General features: G+C 44.6%; 1 protein-coding gene across 1 annotated transcript in view; it reads right to left on the minus strand.

Annotated features, from left to right (window-relative positions):
* FLT1 (fms related receptor tyrosine kinase 1) overlaps window positions 1-23,316 on the minus strand; it is a 173,145-nt gene extending 149,829 nt beyond the window's left edge. Inside the window, exon 1 of the mRNA XM_030882597.2 lies at window positions 22,990-23,316. Within this exon, the coding sequence (XP_030738457.1) occupies window positions 22,990-23,053 (64 nt within the window). The 5' untranslated portion in view covers window positions 23,054-23,316. The remainder of the gene's footprint in view (window positions 1-22,989) is intronic.
* Between the last annotated feature and the right edge of the window lie 241 nt (window positions 23,317-23,557).

Consider the following 23,557-nt stretch of genomic DNA (forward strand, 5'->3'; position numbering starts at 1 on the left):
AGGATCTGAACAGACATTTTCCCCAAAGACAGACGGTCAACAGGTACATGTAAAGATACTCAACATCATTAATCATCAGGGAAATGCAAATCAAAACCACAATGAGATATCACCTCACACATAGAATGACTATTATCAAAAAGACAAGAAATTAACAAGAACTGGGGAGGGTGTGGGAAAAAAGGAACCCCTGTGTACTGTTGGTGGGAATGTAAATTGGTGCAGCCACTACAGAAAACAGAATGGATATTTCTCAATTAGAACTATCACATGATCCAGCAATTCCACTTCTAGGTATTTATCTGAAGGAAACGAAAACACTTACTCGAAAAGATATGCGTTCACACGTTCACTGCAGCATTATTTACAGTAGTCAAGACTAAGTGTCCATCGATGGATAAATAAAGATGTGGTATATATACACAATGGGATACTATTCAGCCATAAAAAAAGAATGAAATCTTGCCACTTGCGTCAACATGGATGGACCTTGACGACATTTTGCTAAGTGAAATAAGTCAGAGAAAGACAAATACGGTATCATCTCACTTCCACGTAGAATCAAAAACAAAAACAAACTAAGTAGACTATGAAAACGGGCTTTATCACATGCTTCTTTATTAGGAAAAACTTAAGGTCAAGCACAGTGGGCTAATAGCATTAAAAAGCCAATATGTGTACGTGAACTTACTGACTGAACACTGACACTCTGTACTGTGCTTGTCTGAATATTTTCCCTCGTTGTTTGTTCTGTATTATTGGGTAGGTAGAAAGCGAACAGAGCTTGATGGCTCTTAAACAAACACCCCTTCTTTCCCCACACGATGAACCTCTGGGAGGAAGCCCATGCATAGACTGTTCTAAGATGCTGCTCTACATTTCCCACCCGTACTTCATTGGGCAAAATGGAATGCTTTCTGGGACCTCAATGGGAAGCGTGAGTAAAATTCCAAGTAAATAAAAAAGGCTTTATTTTGCAACCAAATCAAAGCCCAAATGATTGAGGTTCTTTCTTCAAACCTCTTCAAAGCTACCATGATGGAGACTAAGAGAGAGAACACCCACCACAGGTCATTATGAACCAGACAGCCTGGCCCATCACTTTTAAGATTGAGAGCAGGCTCTTATATAAAATTTGACTAAAAGTTATCTTTAGAAAACTGCCTTTTTTATTGATCTGAATAATAATAGTGTTCTGACATGTTAAATGTAACTTCAAGACAAGGTCATCAGCCCCTCTTCCTTCTAGATGACACCCCCTCACCCCTACTATATTGAAATCAAAGGGCTGTTCTCTGGAAGAAAGGGGCCTTATTCAAACAGGAATCGTGAAACAGCTATGTTATTCCATTTTTGACGGGGAATCATGAATCTCCCCAGCTCTGCTACTAACTAGCTCTGCTGTGGCCCTTGGCAAGTCTCCTTAAGCCTCAGATTCTTCATCCGCCAACAGAGGAGGCTGGACTTAGGTTTTTACAATTCCTTCTGGCCTAAAAAGTCAGTGATTCTGAAATCCACAGTGATTCATAACAATGTACAAGTTAGAAATCACATTTTAAAATACTTACAACTACTGGAAGAACAAATAACCCATTTAAAAAATTGACAAAGTATCCGAATAGACATTTTCCCAAAGAAGAAATATAAATGGCCAGGAAGCTCATGAAAAGATGCTGGACATCATTAGCCATCAGGAAAATGCAAATCAAAACCGCACTGAGATACCAACTTCACACCCGCTAGGATAGCTTCAATAAAAAAGACAAGAACAAGTGCTGATGAGGATGTGAAGAAACAGGAGCCCTCACGCATTGCTGGTAGTACTGTAAAATGGTCCAACTGCTTTGGAAAACAGATTGCAGTTCTTCAGAGGGTTAAACATAGAGTTAAACAGATGGCTCAGCAATTCCACTCCTAGGTATCTACCCAAGAGAACCGAAAACATATGTCCAAATAAAAACTTGTATACAAATGTCTGTAGCGGCGTTATCTGTGATAGCCAAAAAGTAGAAACCACCCAAACGACGGGTGGATAAACAAATGGAGTCGATCCATACAATGGAATATTATTTGGCAATAAAAAGAAATGAAGTACGGATATATGCTACAGCACAGATGACCCTGGAAAACACTGTGCTACCGCACACAGAGGTAAGGCCATGTAGGAACACAGAGAGAAGACAGCTGTCTACAAACCATGAAGAGAGGCCTCAGGAGAAACCCCAACCGATGACACCTTGAGCTTAGACTTCCAGCTTCCAGAACCGTGAGAAAATAATATTGTCTTGTTTAAAAACCAAAAAGAAGCCCGTCACAAAAGGCCACATGTTGTATGATTCCATTTATATGACATGTCCAGGATAGGCAAATCTACACGAGAGAAAATAAGAGTAGTGGTTGGCAGGGGCTTGGGGGAGAAAGGAACAGAAGTGAGTAACAACAGGAGCTTCTTTTGGGGGTGAGAATGTTCTAATATTAGATAGTGATGACGGTTGCACAACTCTTGTGCATAGACTAAAAATCACTGACTTATACAATTTAAAATGGTGAGTTTCGTGGTATGTGAATTTTATCTCAATAAAGCTGTTTTGAAAACAAAACTTATGACTAAAATAATCAGAGTTAAGTTGCATATTGAGCTATTTTGAATTCTGTTGCTACATACAACCTCATCAGTGTTAGATTTTTATACTTGTAGTTGTTTCTCCAGCTTAAAGCTTCAGAAGGCTGATGTTAGAGAATTTTTACTTCGTGTTCAATAACATCATTATTTATGTATTAGAAGATTTACAAACATATGGCAAAAAACTCACTGTTCCCCCAAATTGCAATCTTTTAAATTTAATGTTAATTGAAAATCACTTCCAATTGCATCTTTTGAATTTTACCTATTTAAATCGGAATTTTAACAAATTGAGTCACGTCAAAAATTATGTTGCTAGAGCTCTTGGAAGAAACCTATGGTATTTCCTTTAATATTAAAATTATTGATTTCTAATGGATTTGGTTTCAATGCAAAGCTTTGTATATTAGGTCTCTTTCAAATGAGAGGCATCTGTCTTTGATTTTACATACCACGTTTTCAATAGTACATAATCCTACATGATAAATGACCTCTTTATCTAAATATAGATCCCCAAGTATCATGTTTCTAAAATTTGATGTTAAGACCTCGAGTCTTTACCAAGGTTGTGTGAGGTTAATTAAACATAATTCATAATAAAAGAAGACTTTTCTTTCCTCAAGATGTAGCTTATTAAAAGCTTAAGTCTCATAGACTAAACCTCATGGAATCTTTTTGGTTGGTGGCAAGGGTGGGAAAAAGGTTAAGAATGCAAATGAAACAAATTTCCAGAAACTTCCAAAACTTTTGTTTGAGATGCTAATGCCTACGGGGCTCTAATACTTAATAAGAAGTTAACTCTTGGTCTTAACTTCTGTGTCGTGCCTCTATTAAAGTATTTGTCAGATAATATGAAGGGTCCCTTATAACTGAACACAGTTCAGTTGTGTGTTCAGTTATCACACTGAACACACAACTGAAGACATTATACTACTTGAAGTATTATAACGTACATTTTTCTCTCACTTCTAGCATGATGGGGAAAGACCAGAGACCTCCTGTTCCGTCCACCAGCAGACTAAATCAAAGGTGGGAAAGCCATGGGAGTCTGTATGACAGCAGCGTAACTCAAGCAAGTCCCACAATGAGAGGCGACATTAGTTTTTTAAATGTTCTTTTCCTCCCAGAACTGGCCTTAAATCAAGGAAGGATCTAGAGAAATGAAAGGATGTTTACGTAAAGACATGCACACATACATTGCTGCCTACAGGGAACATGCTTTCCTCCCGGGGAAGTTTGTTTTAGGAGTGGTGGAAGGTGGGTTTAGAAACGAGAGGGGGCATGTACATTCTCTCAGGCACAGGGAAACCTCTTTCCACGCTTGGACTCAGAAACTGACATGTACTCGGCAACAGCAAGAAGCTCTGACTCACTGTTGACTAATCCCTTGTGGAGATAAGATTGTGACGTTTAGATGGACAGATGTAGGATATTTTAGGTTATGATAACTGTGCTCTTGGTCCCAGGTCCACAAAGGACGGAATGGTTAGGTAGCTGCTTCCAGCAGGAATACACCTAATTTGTAGCAAGTTGCTAATCCCAGAGACTTGCTATTTTCTTTCTCATCTTTTTATTATCAAAGGGACCCACAAAAAAAGAATTCAATGGTTTCTTGCTTCAGAGTTTCTGCCATCCCAAGTAATCCCCAAATCATCAGATCCAAACTAGGAAGCACCTGATCTCCATGCCTTAAGAGAAAATTTAAGTCATTTATATAGCATTTATGTCTTGAATTCAGGTGTAAAAACACAAGTGAAAAAATTGCTTAATTTCAGCAGTGACAGTTGGCACAGCCCTAAACCTATGTTTACTTGAATAATTTGCTTGTTTTAAAGCTTACAGTTCACACTTTGTCAGTCAACAAAATCCACCAACAGCTTTCCAGTGCAGCACACAGAGGACACCATGGTATTAGCCCCTGAAGTGACCATGGTCTTGGTTCCACCCATACATGGGTGATGGACTTCACTCATTTTTCCTTAAACTCTATAAAGGTTATTGAAAAGAAAAACAATCTGTGTGGTTTAAGATGTTTACCAAGAGAAAAGTCCTCTACTGACGTCGGCATTCCTACTGTCAACGTTTACGAGGGGCACGTCCTCAGGGTACCTCTCTGAGCTTTTTCCTTGACACTGGCTTCTCGGAGGGTCATGGTTTAACAGGGCACGTTCATTTATCATCGGGCCTGTCACCGGCTACCATCAGGAGCCTACCCTCCGAGTGACCTGTACCCAGGAACAGCTCCTTTTCATGTGACATCAGAGTTAATTAAGGTTGGTCAGTGAGAAATCTCCTGCCGACCGAGGAGTTACCTTTTTACCCCCCCCAAACGCTCGACTCTCACACCGATGTCCTTTTATTGAATGAGTTCACGAGCCACTTCCATAGAACTGTCTAACAAGATGTCATTTCAATTTACCATACGACGTCAAGGGAGTTATCTGAGCGGCTTGGAGCAAGGGTCAGGATCTGGTTGACAGGGCACGAGACATAGCTCACAAAGCATTCAGTAGAGAAGACGGTAGGCTTTCCTCTGCTTACACAAAAGGAGATGAACAGAACCAGTGCACTTTATACCCTAAAAACGCAAAGAGGAAGGTTTGGGGTCTTAGGGAGGACTCGGCACGGCTGTGTCTCTACCAGTAGCAGGAAACGCACTACATGTGAAGCAGACACCCTACCATCCTCTGTTCTTATCCAATGTTACTGTTCAGAGGACTGTGGGGCAACTGGACCTGATGACACCTCACACAGAAGGGCTTATAATCACCGGCAGCGTTATGCCATCATGCATGTCGGTTTACAAGTTATTTCAGGCCAGACTGTATTAACTTTCAGGTTATAAACACCTGAAAAAAAAGAACACTCCGCAGAGATTCAATAAGCACACATGCGATATACAAACACTTGGTTTACTGGAAGCAACCAGGGTTTCTCTGCTGTTCTTCCTCTTTCATCAATCGCTGCATCCTAGCATTTGGAGCAAGTTGCATCGTTAGGCATAGCAGTCGTATTAATAAGATGTTTGAACGGCCCTAATATTAACCTTCTATCCTCTGAATTGTTGAGGATTACAAGTTTCAGTTCAGCCAGAGGTATCCTCTGGATTCTTTTTAAACAATCCGCAGTCTGGAAGCATAGGACAGTATGTAGGCAACCCACAACTGAAAATCTCAAGTCTTCCCTATTCTACATGGCATTAGGATGACGCTTTGTTCCACCACAAAGCATTTTACCACATACCCTGTGTATGACTGTTCAATGCCGAAGTTCCGGGCATCTAGGGAGACAATGACAGCAGGGCCCCGGAATACATGTTATTTACGTGGATCCCTCTGGGTTCTTTTAGGAAGGAAAGCATCCCAGAGGAGACCTGGGAAATATTTCATCGATTCAATAAAGGAGCTTGCCATAGAATGGTTAAAGTATAAGAACGGGAATCAGAACTCTAAATTTGAGTTGAGACATCGTGTAGAACCTGTCATGTAACCCTGATAATCCTCAGGTTCACACACAATTCTTTCTGGAAAAAACTGAATGTATCGTGGAGCTGTATGTTGGAATGCTCTTAAGTAACCATAAAAAATATTTATCATGCCAGGGCTTCCCTGGTGACGCAGTGGTTGAGAGTCCGCCTGCCGATGCAGGGGACGCGGGTTCGCGCCCCGGTCCGGGAAGATCCCACATGCCGCGGAGCGGCTGGGACCGTGAGCCATGGCCGCTGAGCCTGCGCGTCCAGAGCCTGTGCTCCGCAACGGGAGAGGCCACAGCAGTGAGAGGCCCGCGTACCGCAAAAAAAAAAAAAAAAAAAAAATTTATCATGCCAAAGTTTTAATTTCAAATCCAACATTATGCCTTAAAAATTTTGTACCATAAAATGAAGAAAGGCTGGCAAGTAGGCAGGCAGGAAAGCGTGTACCTTAAACTCTAGCTATCCATGCAAGAAAAGGACGAAACGTTATTATCCCTAACTCAAATTTTGGTCTATCCTTTTTATATCGTATATTCTTCAACTTTCTAACCTATTACAAATAATGACACAACCCCACTTGCTGTGCATATAAAAATACGGGAGAAATAAAATGAGATTGGAAGGCTGAGTGTGATAAAAGTCCTGATGTTAATTTCAAGCTTATTCTGATAGAGTTTCTGGAGTCCAAACTACATAGAACACATTCTTCCACAGTACTTTAGACTGTATATAAAGGCGGTGCCTTATAAATTCACTCACTGAAAGTTGAGAGAGCTCCAGTCTTTGTTACCAATAACATATACAAACCCTCTGACCCTTGAGATTTAAATAGTCAAGAGTGTGCAATAAAGTTATCCATCATCGGGGAATTGAGGTTTTGAAAGCTGCCTTAGCATACTTTCTAAGGCTCATTAAACACTGTCCTTGACCATTGTGTTTCTATTGTCAAAATCAGTTTCCTTCTAAATTAAACAATTTGGAATACAATCGCTTTTCATTACACATATTTTGGAGATTAATCCTGCACAGACAATGGGGTGGGTGTGTTGACTGAAAAGTGCTTTTAAATTCTGCTTTGCTTTAATTTTCATGTTTTCTTTAGACTCAATTTACATAGTAAATGTGGGTAATAGTTGGCCTTCCTAAGATTTTTTTTTTTAAAGTTTGTAAATTCTTAGATGGAATTAACGTTATACAAGTTTTGCTGACAGCCAAGCTTCTGGAAGGGAAAGGAACCAATTATAAGCAGTATGCTGCCACCAGAAGTATCTCAATTTTTAAAGAAATAATTGACTGAAGGTTTTTCAGTCACTTCAGTATGTGATATTCAGGTCTTCCTTACAAATATCCATGACAGACTTTAAAGTAATTTGCACCCAAAACCTGGAGAATATTGGTTTTAATTCTCAGGTCATTTTTACTCATACAGTTTCATTAATCTATTATAGAATTAGCATTTTTAATATCCTCCAGGATATCATATATCAGATGGAAGAAAAAATAAAACCGATTTCTGTTATCAGTTGGCCATCAATCTCACAAGCTTTAAAATAACTTATGGATCAGCTCACTCCGGAGGACAAGACCAAAACCAAGAAGTAGAAGTTATGTAAAAGCAGAAGGAAGCACTGTGAAGAGAGGTAGCGAGGTCCCCAATACTGGAGCTGTCCCCACAAAGTGAAACCACCAACCCCGAGATGAGACTGATGAAGCGAGTGGGTTAAGGGCTGGACTCCCATCCATGATTCCAGAAGGCTGGGAATGCATCACCCTCATTTATCTATCCTTCTTATCTCTTTTACTGCCAGCCAATCCTGGTTTTTTCCCTCCTCCCTTCCTGATACTACCCCTTCCTCTCACCCCCTCACCTTGGTGCTCTCTCTGCTCTATAACCTCAGCATTTATTCTTCCATTTAATATTTCAAACATATTCTAACAGAAGGATACAATAATAAACAAGACAAACAGGATCGCTTCTTTGAAGGGTTTATAACGTAGGCTGGACAACAGAGAAGTCTATACAGACAGATGTAACTCTATACTTATAAATGAGTTTTTATACAAGTGTAAAATTACATTATGTGAGTGGCTGATCAGAGGGAAGTGTACCAGATGTGGGAGGGAGGGGAGGAACCCAGCCCAGGGAGTGAAGGACGTGCTCTCAGAAGAATGATGTTGAAGGTAAGACCTGAAGAATGAGCGTGTGTTTGCTGAAGGGTCTCTTTCTCTCTCCTTCAAATCTGCAGACCCTCTAAAACCCAACTTTACTTTGCAAACAACTGTTTTCTTTTATCAGCTACTCTTAATTCTCCTGCTTCTACAGCTCTGCTTTCCTTGATCTCTTTGCTCAGAAGAGAGACCTCTATTGTTTCTTTCCAATGCCTTGGTGTGCACAGATAGATAATTTTTTTTTTTTTTTTTTTTTAAGTCTGGGGTCTACCTGACTTCAGTTGCTATTAGGGAAAAAAAGTCACAAGTGAACATTCACTAGAAGATATGCCTAGGGCACACTGTGCCTTTTTTTGTTTTAATATAAAATTTATTTTTTTTGCAGTACGTGGGCCTCTCACTGCTGTGGCCTCTCCCGTTGCGGCGCACAGGCTCCAGTCGCGCAGGCTCGGTGGCCATGCTCACAGGCCCAGCCGCTCCGCGGCATGTGGGATCTTCCCGGACTGGGGCACGAACCCGTGTCCCCTAGCATCGGCAGGCGGACTCTCAACCACTGCGCCACCAGGGCTGCGTTGGGTTTTCGTTGCTTTGCGCAGGCTTTGTCTAGTTGCGGCAAGCAGGGGTTACTCTTTGTTGCGGTGCCCGGGCTTCTCATTGCGGTGGCTTCTCTTGTTGCGGAGCACAGGCTCTAGGCACGCGGGCTTCAGTAGTTGTGGCTCGCGGGCTCTAGAGCGCAGGCTCAGTAGTTGTGGCGCACGGGCTTAGTTGCTCTGCAGCATGTGGGATCTTCCTGGACCAGGGCTCAAACCTGTGTCCCCTGCATTGGCAGGTGGATTCTTAACCACTGTGCCACCAGGGAAGTCCCACACTGTGCTTTTTGAAATCATGGAAGAGGGATAGATACAGAATGAGGGGAATAAAAGAAAATGATCAGATGTGATCAGTCCTAGCCAGGACTTAACTTGTGCCTCCTCTTCTCTCCTCTTCCTAGCCTACACCATGGATGGTCCAGAGCTAAGGGGAAATGGTTTTCAAAGCAAATGTTCTTATCCAAGAGGGCGAACACAATAGCAGCAATAATAACATCACCTGATATGTTTAGGCTGCGTTGCTGTACCTATAAATTAAGGTTCCCAAATCAACTGTCTTTCTTCTGTGCTGTTTGGGAACCTTGACCAGCTAAGTGTATCCCAGGAGGAGGGTCCATCTAAAGGAAGTATCTCTTGGGAGCCATTTCTGTAGTGGCCAGGCAGCTTAGATCGGAATTCTGAATTCTGAGTCTAGAGTCGAATCAGGAGAACACAGCAGCTCAGTCAAGGATAAGAAAGGGGTCATTGGAGCCAGAGGATGGCCCAGAAGGAAGGAACAGAACGTTTCAGATGTGTGGGGAGAATTCTGCCAGCTCTTGGATATATTTCTGCCAATCTCCTCCACTATACCCGCACAATATCGAACCAATATGGAACCCTGATTCTTAAAAGGCCTCTGAGACTCAGAGGGACGTCTAGGATACAGCTCTAGTCAGTTCAACCAGCATTTATTGAGTGACTACTATATGCCAGGCACTGTCCTAGATTCACAGCTGTGAAGACAGGGCAGAAACCAGCCCTTCCTCTTGAAGGGCTTTCAGTCCTGAGAGGCCCCTTAGGACATGAGTCACCAAGAAGCAGATTAGGTGAATACCACCACGTGTTCAAGATTATCTAAGTCAACAAACAGAGATCACCTCAAAGCTAGGTACACTTTGTTTTTAAAGGACACGTTTCTGAGTACAGGGAGTCACGAATTCTTCACTAACATAGATGAGTCATTTCAGTAAAATTCACAGTTAACATCACAAAATAAGACACTCAACGGTCAATACAGAGCACGATAGATACAACCATGTTTCCATCTTGAAATAAAATGTAATAGGTTAATTGATGATTGCTCGAGCACTTTTTAAGGGAATATGTTAAAAATGCTCTAAAATAAAAGGGTCTTCCACGCATGCCTGAACTCATGCTAGAGGTTGAACGTGAACCTGGAATGATGACTGGTTATGAAACTGACATCACGAGAATTAAATTCAATACAGCCCATGCTTTCCCTCGTGAAATCACAGCAGCAGATACAGCATTCCAAAACACTGTCAGAAAACATATTTCTCAAAAGACATTTCCCCTCCCAAGTTTCTACTTAACACTCTTCCAAAATGGTGAGTGAATTATTCCAGCAAAGCAATCTTATGCCCATCTGCTCGCACCATGAACCACATTGAAAATCAACGACAACAACTCTATTTCTACACTTTAGAATTTTACTACTCCTAAAAAGACATCTACCCAGATTATAGAATCGCTAAGTTTAATGACCAGTCCAAAAGGGCTAAAGCAAACTAGAAATTCTTGAAAGTTAGCATTCATGAGAGTTTCCTGCGTTTTTAAGTGACTTTGTGTGGCAAATACTGAACTTAAGGTATTTTTCATTTACCAGCTTTGAGGACAGGGAATGGGGTAGGGGAGGGAGTGGCAGAACACTTCTAATCTGTACACCAATGATGTGTGCCAAATATTCCCTAACCCCCAAGAAGTTGTAGGTACACAAAGTCCATTCTAGGGCAATACGATGACTCAATTCCCATGTTTTTTTTTTTTTTTCCTTCTTCTCTAGTTCTAGCAGAATTCCCTATGGAGAAGATTTTAAAGCTATAAAAATTTCCAAATAACAACAGAGAACAAAAATCTCATCCAGCAGGAGACATTAAGCAGAAAAGAGTTAAACAGAGTTTTCCAAAAAGAAAACAATACCATTCATCATAGACAAAATGCTATAACACAAGTTCACATTGCCTTTTAAAATTGTTTGTTTGCAATCCCCTCTAATATATCCCCGCCTTTCCATCTGTTTACATATATTTTTGGTTTCTCTAATGCCAACTTAGAAAAAGAAAATCATAAAAATCAAACTGTATATATATAACTACTCCTTATAACTTTCATCCAAACCATGTATCCCTTTGACCACACTTTCTACTGTTTCCTTGGAACAAAAGATAAAACTCCTCTATAGGTGGCAAAACAACATTTTTCTCAGATTCAGATAAACATGGCCATGTTCTGGTATCAAAAAATATCTCTCTCAATGTGGAGAAAAGGGAACCCTCCTACACTACTGTTGCTGGGAATGTAAGTTGGTACAGCCACTACGGAAAGCAGTATGGAGGTTCCTCAAAAAAGTAAAAATAGAGCTACCATATGATCCAGCAATCCCACTCCTGGGCATATATCCAGACAAAACTATAATTCAAAAAAATACACGTACCCCTATGTTCATAGCAGCATTATTTACAATAACCAAGACATGGAAGCAACCTAAATGTCCATCAGCAGATGAATGCATAAAGGAGATGTGGTACATATGTGCAATGGAATACTACTCAGCCGTAAAGAAGAATGAAATAATGCCATTTGTAGCAACATGGATGGACTTAGAGATTATCATACTAAGTGAAGTAAGTCAGAAAGAGAAAGACAAATATCATATGGTATCACTTATATGTGGAATCTAAAATATGACACAAATGAACTTATCTACGAAACAGAAACAGACTCACAGACAGAGAGAACAGACTTGTGGTTGCCAAGGGGGATGGGGGGTCGGGGGAAGGAGGGATTGGGAATTTGAGATTAGCAGATGCAAACTAGTATATATAGAATGGATAAACAACAAGGTCCTACTGTATAGCACAGAAAATAATATTCAATATCCTGTGATAAACCATAACGGAAAAGAATATAAAAAAGAACGTATACATATGTATAACTGAGTCACTTTGCTGTACAGCAGAAATTAACACAACATTGTAAATCAACTATACTTCAATTTAAAAAAAAATCCCTCTCCAGGTAAGGATCAAGGAAGAAATAAAATACTTTTTTCTCTTTCTTGACTTCTTGTACGTTTGAATGCCTGAAGGGAATGATCTAGGGAAGAGAAAGAGACCCAAAGGGCAACAGGCCTTAAAGAAATGCTTCCATTTTTGTTAACTGTACGAGGACTACCAGTCAAACAGAGAAAGCAGAGACTGTGTTCGTGACCATCCCAGACCAACGGGCGCTCCCTCTAGGACAATGCCCTCGGACAGCTGTCTTTTTCTCACGGGCATACTAACTTTCTATTCTAAACCCTGAAAACCAAACTCCTTGGTTTTCCTGAATTCCTAGATTTGATCATTCAAGATCTTTTGGATAAATGTTGGCGGAAAGAGTACTGATTTCAAAATCAGAAAGACCTAGGTTTCCACCCTGGCCTGGTCACTTGGTAAGAATGTGACCCTCGGGGTTTCCATTCATAAAAGAAAGTTAAAAGCGTGCAGGCTGGATGGTTTGGAAGAGGTTCACAGCACTGGGTATACACATTCCTCCTCCTTCCCCCGGGGACAGAGTCCTTCCCCACCCCAGTTCACGAAGCATCAGGGTCCACCCCTTTACTCCAGTTTCATTAAGAAAAAGCTCCAGGCCATTGCGGTTTCTGGGATCTAAAAGGCACACAGAGAAGTAGACATTTGATTCCCAGAAACAACCTGGCAGAGGGCAGCCCGGCCGGTCGGGGGACCTACCTGATGAGACCTCTTCCAGAATCAAAGTGCCCTTCTGCCCTCATCCGCCCTCCCGCGCAAGCTCAATTCATCCAAAGCCCCGTGTGGGAGAGCAGTCTGGAAGCCTATATAAAGTCATGTTCTTAATGGTTTTGGAGCTCCTTCTCTGACTTGAATTTTTTGGAAGGGCCTTGAATACCCATGATAAGAAAACCCACATGATGAAAATTCTGTCTTAATGGAGCCTTTAATGGTGGCTGCCACACACAGCAGTGGAATCTCCCAAGGCCATTTGAGGCCGGAGTTGCAGTAGAGTCTCACATTCTTTGGAAATGGCAAAGCTCCAAGGATAGAACGGTTTGGAAAGAAGGGAAGACTAGCACACTCTCACCCATGCTCTTTCCCTTCTCTCCTTTCCTTTAGGTTCTAAGGCGTGGTAAGAGGAGGGAGGTTTGGAGTCTGACGGAACCAGATGGAAATAATTCTAGTTTAGGGAAAGTGTTTAATTTACCTAAATACTTAGGTACTCTGATCTTAGGAAGAGTATTTAACTTACCCAAGCCTCAGTTTCCTCATATATAAGAGTACTGTACCTACCTCTTGGGACTAAGCAACATAACATGTATAAATCTAAGTCCTGACCGTCCATAAGCGTTAGTTGCCTCCTTTCTCTCCACCCCGCTCCCCCCAAACACTTACGGCCTCACCACATCCCCCCAGAAGATGCTCAGAGATCCTCTGATCTAAGCCCCGAGAAGCTGCCCACTGCCTACACTCGCAATCTGAGGGTCAGCTGTCCTCCGCTTCATGCCGGTGCCATGGTGGTCTTGAGAACCTGGCAGCGACCTTAACTGTGGCCTCTGTCCCCTAATCAACAGTTACGAATAGGAAGCTCTTCCACGGGACCAGCTGTCTTTAGCTCACAGGTTAAGAAGGGCCAAGGCATTATTCACTATTATTTTCTTGGCCAAACTCCAGAATCTTTTCAAAATCTAGACTGAAAAGAAAGGTTAGGGACTTCCCTGGAGGTCCAGTGGTTAAGACCCCGCGCTTCCAATGCAAGGGGCACGGGTTCGATCCCTGGTCGGGAGACTAAGATCTCACACGCCGTGTGGCAGGGCCAGAAAAAAAGAAAAGAAAAGAAAGGTTTAGTACGAAACAGCAGTGTGTACCTCAAGAAACGAGCCCACAAGACTAAGCACCTCCTCCCGCCTGGAGAGAATCTCTTTCCCCACGCCCCACCCTGAGTTAGGACTGCTCTGACTGTCCCAATGTGGCACAGGTGGTGCTGTAAGAGTTCCAAAGGCCTTGAGACATCCGCTGTTGTCCTCTCAGACGGCCCCTGCCCCCAGTAAGGAGGGGGGCGCTAGTCGGCTGGGGGGCAAAAGGCTGCCTGCGGAGGGTGCCCCCCCCCCCGACAGCCAGCGCCGCGGTCCCAGGGGCAAAGCCAGGGGACTACAGCTGCATGCGCGACCCAGGTGAGGCCCGAAGCAAACCACCCAGCTGAGCCACGCCCAGATTTCTAACCCACAGACTCATCAGACATAATGAATTCCCCTCATAGGCCACTGCGTTTTGAGGCAGCCTATTATGTCAGGAGATGACAGACACAAATGCTATCATGACTCAGGTTTGAGAAGCACTGATTCAGCCGTGGGTGAAGGATATGCTCCTTCTGTATCTGAAAATGAGAGCGTCCGAATAGAACTCACATAATATTAGGCCTTAAACGCCCTATAGGTACCCCGAGATGCTCTCAGGGAAGAAGCAGCGACTTATACTCCTGGCATTTCCCGAGAAGGGTCCCAGCACCACGATTCTGCCCAGTGAGAGGCCAGCTCTGTCTCCGATGTGGCAGCAACTTTGCTCACCAAGGGCGACAGACCCCTGGCATATCCCCGGAAGTCAGCAGAGCCGTACTGCTCCGACAGGTAGAGGTCAGCCATCCAGGTGGGGACGCTGATCCCAGCAGAGGAATTCAGCTACAGAGGCTTGGTCAGGGAGGGAAAGGTAACAAGGCTTCCGACTGCTTCGTGGAGGGCTTACTGAAGGCTCGCAGGGCTGGACCGGAGGCGCGAGGGTGCCCAGGACAGGTCAGTAGCGTGGTACCTTCCCAAAGGACTCTGTAGCCATGTGCCCACATTTCTGTAGAGGAAAGGCTGAGCACTCCACAGCGTGAGGCAGGGAAGGAGAACCACTACGAGCTTTCCTGTCTAGACCAGCAATCCAGGTCTGGTTCCTAACTCACACATACCCTGCTCTGCAAAACAGGCCCGCCCGTACCAAGCACTTTATCCCAGAATTCCCCTCGTTCTAAGAGAGGAAGAGTTCCTTTCTTCCTCACAGATACAGTTTCCTCCACCTTGTTAGATGTCTAGCAATGATTTAATTTCGTGCCTTTTCCAGACTGGCCCCAGGACGGATGCCTCCCAGGTAGCCAGGCCTCTCAGTGGAGCCCGAGGTCAGGGGCTCTCAAAGCAGCGGTCTCTGCATCCATGCCTCGGCACCACCTGGGACCTTGTTAGAAATGCAAATTCCGGGCCCCATCCCAGGCCTACTGAATCAGAAACTCTGGGGCCGGCCCAGTACTGCAGCGCAAGCTCTCAGGTGATTTGGATATATGATAAACTAGAAGGTTCCGTAACCTCGCCGCCCACTGGAATCACCTGGCAGCTTTAAATGAACGATGCCTCGGGCCCACTCAAAAACTCATGATCAGAAGTGCTGCCAGGGCAAGAGGATTCTAGAAATAAAGCCCCCCAGATGGTTCTAATGTAGAGTCAAAGCTGGGGACCCTGGAGAGAAGCAAAGGGTTTCACAGAACTCAGTTGGCAGACTAATTACTAATCAAGGCCGCCAAAGGGGGCCTTGAGCTCGAGTGGTTTCATATTTGCATATAACAGAAGACAAGGCTTTTCATTTATACAAGGTTCACTTCAGGCCTCGTTTCACAAAAGAACCTGATCATTGTTACAGCTTTGCTTGTGTTGACCACGTGGGAGGGTCTGTGGTTTGAAAGGAAATGCAGTCACACTCCACCTGTTCGACAGAAGGATAGAAGACCAGGCTGAGAAAAACTACCCATAAGCACTGTGGTAACCTGGGAAAAGACAAAAGCACTTGCCAAGATTTGCGATAATAAGACGAGAAAGAAGGCAAGTGCATCAACTTTCAAGCCAGCAAGAAGCACAGACAATGTGTCACCAGCGGCAGGATATGAGAGCATGATGAGACAGTGTCGCCTCCTTGACAACAGATCACAGGGAAGGATGCTCACCTCCCTGGTTTTTACACCAAGTGACTTTGCTTTGGAAGCAAATGCTTTGTAAAACTTTTATTTATGGTTAAAACCCATCTGTTTAATGCCATTTTTATTGTACTATTTTTCACCAGGTCCCTATTTTCTAAGACCCATGGTTTGGTGAACCGTGGTATTCTTCAAGACCACAACCTCTGTATGCTTTGACTACAGGTCCAAGCTAAGCCTAAGATTTTGTTAAAAAAAGTCTTGAAGCAGGTCACAGGTGTCCCGGCAGAAGACAGGGCACAAGAACAGTGTGGGAGCCGGAAAGAAGCTCCTGGCTGGCCAGGGTCTAGTCCCTTGGTCATACAGGTCAAGGTCAGCACTAGGATGCTGGAGAAGACGATTTAGACCCTGACACCAGAGCTAAGAATCCTTTACTACAATCAGCGCTTCTCAATTTTTTAATGTGCAAAAACACACCTGGGGACCTTATTAATATACAGGCTCTGATTGGTTAAGTTGCCAGGGGATGCTGGGCCATGGGCCACACTTTGAGAAGCATGCTGTGGGCATGTGTAAAGTTTGGGGCTGGGGATGGGAGTCGGGGGAGGGAGGCACCAGCTTGAGGCTGGATCGGGGTTCTGATTTTTCAGAACATGTTTCACACCTAGTAGGCTGGTTCTGCCAGAAGAATCTATTTGCATGAACAGTTAAGGAGAACCTATTCTAAGGAAGGAGGAAATCAAGCAACTAGACTGGTCCTGTAACAAGGCTCCTATTAAAGCAGAGTCTGACTCTGAGTATCTCCCCGTCATTCAGATTTGCCACACAGTCCAGCACCCAATGACTCAGGTTTGAGTCTATCAGAGGATAAGTCAAAGCATAAAATCTAAGAGCACTAAAGATGGTATAAAGCCCTGTGGAGTAAAGGTGAAGGGCCCGGCCCCATACCGATAGAGGGTTAGGACAAAACTGCTGCACGGACCCAAGCCCAGCTTTGCTGGCCCAGAAGCCCCAGGGAATCATCATGACCAAACAGGAGGGGATCACAAGACATGGGTATCTCAGAGTTGAAAATCATAGCTGATTTCCCAGATCTGAGCCACTCGTTGCAGAGGACAAATATTCTCTATTGAGAAACAGCCCCTTTAAGGAATCCACTGTAACTGAGGCCCAATGGACAAGCAAGAGTAACTAATAACCTGGAATAAAGTCATATCTGGCTCGGAAAGATTTCTTCTTTGAAATGACAGTGTGGCTGCATCATTCATTCATTCCAACATTTACTGAGAGCTTCCATGCCATCCATGACAGTAGGTGCCAGGGATGTAAGAGCAGTTAAGACACGGGCTCTCCTCCCCAAAGAGTGAGGGCAGCCTCATAAACAGAATACTAAGCAAGGTGAGAAGAACGCGAGGACCCATATCGGGGCTATAAAAAGAGGCTACACATAGGAGCGGAAGAAACCAGTCATTCTGTCTGGGGCTCTAAGGAGGAGCTCGTGGAGCTGGTGATTTCTGCGCTGAATTTTGAAGGCACGGGAAGAAAAGATGCAGAGGGAGAAAAAGGGTCTTGCAGGCAGACAAACAGCATGAAAAGTGCAAGGCCCATCTAAAGAAAGGGGAGCTATTTCTTTGATGGCGATAGAGTCTGTGTGGCTGGGACACGGGGTACGCGGAGGGAAGTGGTAATAGATGAAGCTAGTACCGTAAGCCACAACTATTTAAGCTGCAGCCATCCAAAAGGAGGATTCCAACTGTGCACAAGAAAAATTAGTTTTCTCCCCAAATCTCTCAGTATATTACTAAGCAGCCCTCATTTTGATATTCCTAATTAAATCCCTTATGGGCTTTAAAGGTTTCTCATATTAAAAAAAAGATGCCAGTTGGGTTTAACAAGTTATGGCATAGCCATACCATGAAATGCTATGCAGTTACTGAAAATACTGTTGTAAAAAATTAATGATGGTGCATTAAAATATGAACGATGTATTATGTTTCAAAAGGCAGTTTAAATAGATTTTTTCGCAGAAGAGCAAATAAACACATATCTACCATTACAATATGTTCATATGGTCCTCGTTTTATGTGTGTAAGAAAAATTTATTCGTGTACTGATGGTGGGAAAGAAGACTCTTAAATATATTCAATAAAATGAGAAATAAGATTAAATGCCAGCATTTAAAACGAAATTTTAGCTCTGCAATAATGTTATTCAACAAATATTTTAACATCTCTACTCTGTTTGGGGTAGAGGATATACAAAAATGAAGAAGAAATGTTATCTGTAGGATGAACATCAGGTTCTGTTCCTGGGTCTGCCACCAGCCAGCTGTTGAGCTTGAAAAAAAAAAAAATCACTAAACTGCTCGTCTCTGAAAGGAGATTAGATCCCTGAGGTTCCATCTAGCCCTCACAGTGTATGTGTCTGTGCAATGAGATCAATCCTCTCAAGGAGCACAAAATCAAGGAAAGGAGCAATGATCAGACATGGCTCTTAGGCATCCAGCTTCACCAAGACTGATGGGAAATCCCCAGGAATTCTTGCCATCCCCCGACATCCGCCCCAGCAGCAATGCAGGAAATCTAGTCCACTGTCTTCAGCAGACTCAATGGAACCATTTCCTTAATGAAACCCCCCTGCAGTCCCAGATACTAAACCAGAGGCTCTCCTTTCAAGCCCTCCCTCCATCACCCCCCATTCCTCCAGTTTCCTTCCCCTTCCTCAATCTGGTCTAAAATCCAGTACTGTAATCAGCCGCATGCAATTTCCAAGGCACCCAAGTGTGTGAGGAATCAACAATGCTCCTGGAAAGCGTCTGGCAGGAGCTCTTGTCATTCCTTCACGAGCCTCCCCAGCGTACTGAGCCCAATGGAACAGAATGGACTGTTCTCGTAGATCGTTTTCAACCAAATGCAACCAACGCTTCTCATGCTTTTAACCGTTCCTAATGACATATTTTTACTTAAAAGTTAAGCCTGGTGTTATTTCAAATGTCCTTCCTCCTCTAGCCACAACGACAAATGCTCTGAAAAACTATGATATTCACTTGCTATCCAACAAACTCCTGACCGTGCAATTGAACCAAGACCCTAACACCAGAAAGGCTCTGCGTTTAACACCCGGGTGCCAAGAGAACTTCCCTCACTCTCCACTCTCACACTCACTCGCGTGCACATCTCAATTTAAAGCACTGCAGAAGCTATTTACTCTGTTATTTGTTCTTGCTTTGCAGAATTCTCAAGCCAGAGTAAACATTAATCGTAACTTGGTGATCTACTGGGTAACCTTCCTCAAAGATACTACCTTTTTTTTTTTGATGGATATAAAACCATTTTGGGAGGCGATATATCATTTTCAACTTCTATATTACATACATTCAAAGGAGATTTAAAATATCTAATTAGTTTTGGTAAAAGCAAAATGATTACTTGGTCTGCTCTAAAAAGTCATATAAAATAAGTTCCAGTTTAAATAAGACGTTTAGTATTCTTGTTGAAATCGGAAACTCTTTTAGACTTAAGTTACTCGGGGAGCAAATAAGTATTATTTGCAACTAGTAAGCATTAATTGAAAAAAACAAGAAATACAGATGGGTTTTAAATGACCAGTCTCCTTAGAAGAGATCAGGGAACTAGAGTTATGAAATAGAGTCTATTTCATAGAATTACACATTCTGTTTTAAAAAAAAAAAAATCCCAAGATCATGATTCGTCCTGGCTTGGGCATCCTGTAACAGCTTAGTTCTTGCAACCTGATAAAGAGCAAGCGAATCGGTTGGAGTTAGGTGTGTTGCACTAGTGAAAAAGAAAATCCACCGTGATTACTGACAGCAGGGGAAAGCCTGCTCAGCCTTTCAGCCCTGGCTCCGGCATCACAGGGGCGGTCACCCATTCCATAGGCAAATGCAGTTAAGGGAAGGAGAAAAAGAGACACTGTGTTCAGTCTGTTTCTTGGAATCATTCATTGCATTTTAGAGTTGGGAAAGGCCCCTAGAAATAACCATCTATTCTAACGTCTGAATTTTACATGTGAAAACACAAAACCCACTTAGTGCTCCCTAGAAAAGAAACTGGATAGCCTATTATAGAATTTTCAACAGGGAGAGAAAAAACTTAATAAATAAATAAATAAGGTCAAAATATTGAGGAACTAGAGTAGGTGACCACCTACAATTTATCTGCAATGTGATCCATCATTTGGAAAACTACGTGGACCACCAAACGTGCACGGAATTAACATTTCAAACGTACAATTCCGGAAAAACACAACCCAAAGTGTGGCTTTCTAAACCTTGGAGAAAAGACAAACTGTTATGCAAAATTAGCTTGATTTTGAGAGATTTAGTACGTTCATTTTGGAAATAGGGATCACTGTCATGTACACTTTTGATTTAACTTTCTATCATTAATTAACTCCATTCACAAAATTGGCAAGTGCAGCATTTCCGATTAGCTATAGCAAATTGTACATGTCAGCTGCTCAAAAACTCTAGAAAAGGGGGGGGCAGACAAAAAGGGTCTGCGGCTTTCATCAAGGGTGTGCTGCCTTAAAATAAGAAAATGAGACTTTGAGCTGGAGAAAGGAAGCCTAGTATCCTTTTTAGAGGAAGAGATTGCAATATAGAGGACTTGGAAGCACGTGAATACTGCAGTGTTTTTATTTCCCAGGATATTTAGAAGAAGGTAAATACACTCTCTGCGGGGAAAGGCATTATCTTTTTGTATTACTGAACCTCTGATTATTTTATACCTCAGTGAACGCACACGTAATATTAAAAACTCATAAAATTATATAGCACCCAACAGTGAGCAGAGCTGGCCCGTGATGGGTGCAAGCTGAACTCCTCATAAATCCACAGGGCAGAAACCTGGCCCCTATCTAGACACCACTCCCGAGACATGCAGCCCCTCGTTCAGTTTGAAAGCGCTGACGCAGCTTAGAAAGCAGGTACCTGATTGTTTTACTGTGACGCAGCTGTTAACCCGCGGCAGAAGCCTGTGGTTTAGATTGGCGATTACAGACCCCAACAGCTGATAGAACATTCCCTAAACCGGCAGGTGAAGAGGTTCTCACCTTGCCAATGTTTGTCTTGCTTTCTCCCTATAACACATATGTAAAACGTATTTTTAAAAATCACAAAAGAGTTCCAAGATTTCTGCCTCATTTAAGTAAAATCTAAGGGGAATCATAAGAGGATCTCACTCGCGTTTCTGAAACGCTTCCACGGATCTAAGGTGCTTTGCACCACGAACAGAACTATTCTTTGCTAGTTTTTGAAACAAAATAAAGATGTCTATGTGTGAAGCAGAAAATCCAATAAAGCATATACTTTCCCCTCCATGTTCTGGATTCACAGTAATTTATCTAGATTTACTTTTACATAATAGACGATGGACTTCAGCAAGTTACTTAAATGCTCCAAGCAATTGTATTTCAAAACACATGACTTTTCAAACCCCCAAATGCAATTTTGAAACAGAAAAGCAGTACTTCACTTCGTATAGTTATTTTAGGAACATTTCCAACTTAGAGCGAGTTCTCTCCAATTTAGTACGAATTCGCCTTGCCTCTCGGTTTAACAGCTTCACCCAGGTGGAACTATTACTTGTTATTAAGAAACAAGTGGTTTAATTAGTCTTCCCCTTGAGAAGGAATATTTGTTACTGCCTTTTGAGTTTAACAAGCATTTAAAAAAATACATGCTCAACCCTACGGACTTTCCTACCCAGGGATCTTTGCAATAATCTATGTTACTGTATTTTATTTCATATTTTACCTTTCCTCCACGACGCTTAAGAGACAGGCGCTCCAAAATCTGGCTCTCTGCGCCCAGGGGGACTAAACCGGGGGGCTTGGCCACTGAGCCCCGCTGAGCAGAAAAGGCAAGTCCGAGTCCCTAAATGCCCTCGGGTTTTGGAGCCTCGGTGGAGGCCACCGCCACACTAACCAGGTACAACCTACTGGTCCCTGAAGGTTCGGTCGCCAGTGTCCCTAACGCCCAGCAAAGGCGCGGACCTCACCGATTCCTCAAACCGCACCTTTTGGTCCAAATCATTTGCCCTTTCTTCTCTCGGAACTTAAAAGACTAGGCTTGCAATTCTGAAACTTAACGGGACTTGGGTCCTCGACTGCCCTCGTCGGTCAAGGTCACTCAGGTCGGCGACCTGGGCTGGACCCGTGGCAGAGGCTCCACTCGGATGGATGCGCGCCCAGCGCTCAGGCCCAGCGGCCGGCGACTGGGGGGGGGCGGGGGGGAGGGAGGAGAGGACGCTGGGGGAACGTTCCCTGGACACGCGAGCTCGGGGGCCCAGAGTGGGTCGAAGAATACCAGCTCTTGCCATCTTCAGGTATCTGTGTGCTCCCGCCAGGCACGCGATCCCCTCCAAAGGGGCTCACCTCCTTCCCTCGGGAGGCGCGACGTCGCGGCCCGTGCCAGACATCGCCAAGACCGGGCCTCAGCCCAGTCCCCGGGCAGCCACGCGGTTGTCCTAGGAGCCGCTGATCCGGGGGCCTCACGGACCCGGCCAGGCCACCTGAAAGCAGGCTCTGGGTGCCGGGCAGGTCCGGGTGCGCGGCACTTTCCGAGCCCAGAACCTGGGAGGGGGGCCCCGGCTTGGGGGAGGTGGCCAGGCAGCGAGGATCAGCGACTCCAGCCGCAAGGGGCAGCCCCAGCGCGGACCCGAGCGCGGCGATGCTCGCGGACCCCAGCCAGCTGCTCTCCGAGGCGCCCAGCCCGACCGCTCGGCGGAGGAGAAAGGGCGTCACGGCCCCAGGCGTGTCCGCTGCAACTAGTGTCCTCGGTTCCCTCCGAGCTCGCTCCCCGCGCGCACCCGGCCCCCCGGGCTGCGCCCCTGCCCCCGCCAGCCCCGCGCCGGCCTCCGGCACCGGCCGCGCCTCACCTGTGAGAAGCAGACCGCCGAGCAGCGCGCAGAGCAGGGCCCCGGTGTCCCAGCAGCTGACCATGGTGAGCGCGACGCGGCCTGCTCGTCCAGTGCCCGCGCTCCTCGCGGGCGCCCGCCGCAGCCGCCCGAGCCTGTCTCCTCTCGCTCCGGCCCTCCGCCCCGAGCGCCCCTCTCCGCGGCTCCAGCCGAGAGACAACCACTTCCCCCGGTAATCCTCGCAGCCCGGCGTCCTCCGGCCGTTGCGTTCCAGCCCCGGAGCCCGCTCCGAGCCGCCGCCGCCGCCGCCGCCGCCGCCGCCGCCGGGGAGGAGCCGCGAGGAGTGCTGATCCCGCGCGCTCCGAGCCTCCAGCGGACCTCGATTAAGAGGAGACGAGGGCGGGGGCGATTTATAACCTTTCCCCAGCCCACTTCCTACCCCGGCACCTCCTTCCAGTGACGTCAAGGGGTCCCCCACCCCTCATCCGCCTCCCCACCTACCCTCTTCCTCCGGGACCTGATTCCCTACGGCTCGGGAGGGGGCGGGGGCCGCCGGGCGCGGGGGCGGGGAGGGAGCGCGCGTGGGGAG

Source organism: Globicephala melas, chromosome 18 (assembly GCF_963455315.2).
Source record: "Globicephala melas chromosome 18, mGloMel1.2, whole genome shotgun sequence".
NCBI classification, from domain to species: domain Eukaryota; kingdom Metazoa; phylum Chordata; class Mammalia; order Artiodactyla; family Delphinidae; genus Globicephala; species Globicephala melas.